Here is a 2,269-nt window from a genome sequence, read left to right on the forward strand (position 1 = left end):
TTGTTGTATTTGGATGACATTTTCCTTTTTTGGCACAAAAATAATTGTACCAAAATTTAGATGGAATAAAGATAACTCTCCCTCTTGTAAACATTGAAACATTGTAATTAAGTCATCTTAGTACCCAATTTTCTTTTGATGGGATCAGGCTACAGCCTTCGCGTGCCCATTTACAAACTGAACGGTCCAGAGTGTAGGTACCAAGATAATTGAACGGTTGAATATATAAAAGTAAGAATGCCAAATTAGTGGTTTGGATAGCCGCGTACTTAGACCGCGGAAGAACTTCAAATTGCTTTATTAGTTAACGTAATCATTTCAGAGGGAGTTAAGACTTAAGACACGACATGGAAGTGCAAAACAAATAATTGGAAGGCGCAAGTCAAAGCTATGGACGTTACTGCCATGTGAATGCATTCGATCGTTCGTTGGAACGGCAGCATGATTATTCCTCTAGAACCATCGGAATCCCGTTAATGCATAACCCGTACGTCCGGCCTCGATTCTACATTCTCTTCCTAGAGCTATTTAACCACCACCATTATCGTGACCATTCCTCATCTCCAAATCCACCTATACGAGGATCAATCATCTCTGTGTGACTGTTGATTTCTCGTACGGTACAGGGTTGGATCAGGAGCATAAGCTAGATGGCAGGTGGGAAGCGCTTCATCCTACAGCTGTTAGTGGTATGCTTGGCGGCGCCGGCGGTCAGGTCGGCCTGGCTCCAGGGCACCGCTACCTTCTACGGTGGCAGCGACGGCTCCGGCACAATGGGTACGTAGTAAGCTAGATGAGGCATCGATCATGGCTACCTTGTGTATGCATGTCCTGATGATCATGGTGCAGGTGGCGCTTGTGGGTACACCAACCTTTACGACCAGGGGTACGGGCTCAGCAATGCGGCGCTGAGCACGGTGCTGTTCAACGACGGGGCTTCCTGCGGGCAGTGCTACCTCATCATCTGCGACCAGAGCAAGTCCACCATGTGTAAGACAGGAAAGGCCATCACCGTCACCGCCACCAACTTATGCCCGCCCAACTACAACCTCCCCAATGACAACGGCGGGTGGTGCAACCCTCCTCGCCCTCACTTCGACATGTCCCAGCCAGCGTGGCTCAACATCGGAATCTACGAGGCCGGCATCATCCCCGTCGTCTACCAACAGTAAGCATCATGTCACATTTACATGGCAATGACAGGACATGACATGGTGGTTAACGATCTCCCTGTGGATTTATAGAGTCAAATGTTGGAGGACGGGAGGGTTGCGATTCACCATATTAGGGTTCAACTACTTCGAGCTGGTGCTAGTGACTAACGTGGCCGGGAGCGGGTCTATCAAGAGCATATCGGTGAAGGGTACCAACACCGGATGGACACAGATGTCTAGGAACTGGGGCGTCATCTGGCAAGGCATGTCAGGGCTTGCGGGGCAGGCGCTCTCCTTCAGTATCAGCTCTACTGGTGGACAGAACATCGTCTTCGAGAACGTTATCCCAGCGGGGTGGACATTCGGCCAGACCTATCCCACATGGCAGCAGTTCGACTACTAAGGGACGAAGCCACCGTGGTGTTTGACATAGGATTGCACACATAGAAGGACCGTTCGTGATCACGTTGTACTTGGATCCTATTGTAACGCTTGTGCCGTGACCTGAGCGACCTTGTGCCGTGACCTGAGCGACCGTTCGAGTCGAGCCTAATCTACCTGATTGTATCAAAATTTATATTCTAGACGTGGGGTCATCCTAAATTGGTAACTCGGCTATATATGCGATATTTGAGAAATATTTTCTTAAAAGCGCGTACCTTGATTGACTCTATCGTCAAACGATCTGGGTAACTGCCATGTCTCGAGAGTATAATGCATTCATCGAAGGTGTATATTACTCACATTTTTTTCTGAATTGTAGTCATATAATAATGTTGTCTAGGTACTTAATTAGGTAGTCTGATAAAATTAGCAACAACTAAGAGAATACATACTCTGCACAAGTTTAGCGTTTTGCTGGATCCCTAATAGTTAGGGGGGTGTTTGGCGTCCCGTGGATCAAATCTCCCATCTCCGGGTGGACAACAGTTGGATTAGCCAGATTCATGACACGTGTCACGGTAACCTCAATCTTGCTTTTTCTTTCATAATGTGTCAAAGTTGTAAAAAACGATTTATTTGTAGCAAAATATATTTACCCCTAAAATCCCACTTTTGCTTCCATAAAAGTACCAGTGCAGCAAAACCAACCTGATGGTAGCAAAAAAAATCAC

The 2,269-nt window shown here is 46.9% G+C and overlaps 1 protein-coding gene across 1 annotated transcript; it reads left to right on the forward strand.

Moving 5' to 3' along the window:
- The first annotated feature begins 650 nt into the window (after nt 1–650).
- Nucleotides 651–1,557, forward strand: LOC124694452 (expansin-A18-like). The gene is made up of 3 exons (XM_047227436.1): nt 651–777; nt 850–1,168; nt 1,245–1,557. The coding sequence occupies exons 1-3, from the start codon at nt 651–653 to the stop codon at nt 1,555–1,557; spliced, it is 759 nt and encodes a 252-aa protein (XP_047083392.1).
- The last annotated feature ends 712 nt before the right edge of the window (nt 1,558–2,269 follow it).

Source organism: Lolium rigidum, chromosome 3 (assembly GCF_022539505.1).
Source record: "Lolium rigidum isolate FL_2022 chromosome 3, APGP_CSIRO_Lrig_0.1, whole genome shotgun sequence".
Classification (NCBI taxonomy): domain Eukaryota; kingdom Viridiplantae; phylum Streptophyta; class Magnoliopsida; order Poales; family Poaceae; genus Lolium; species Lolium rigidum.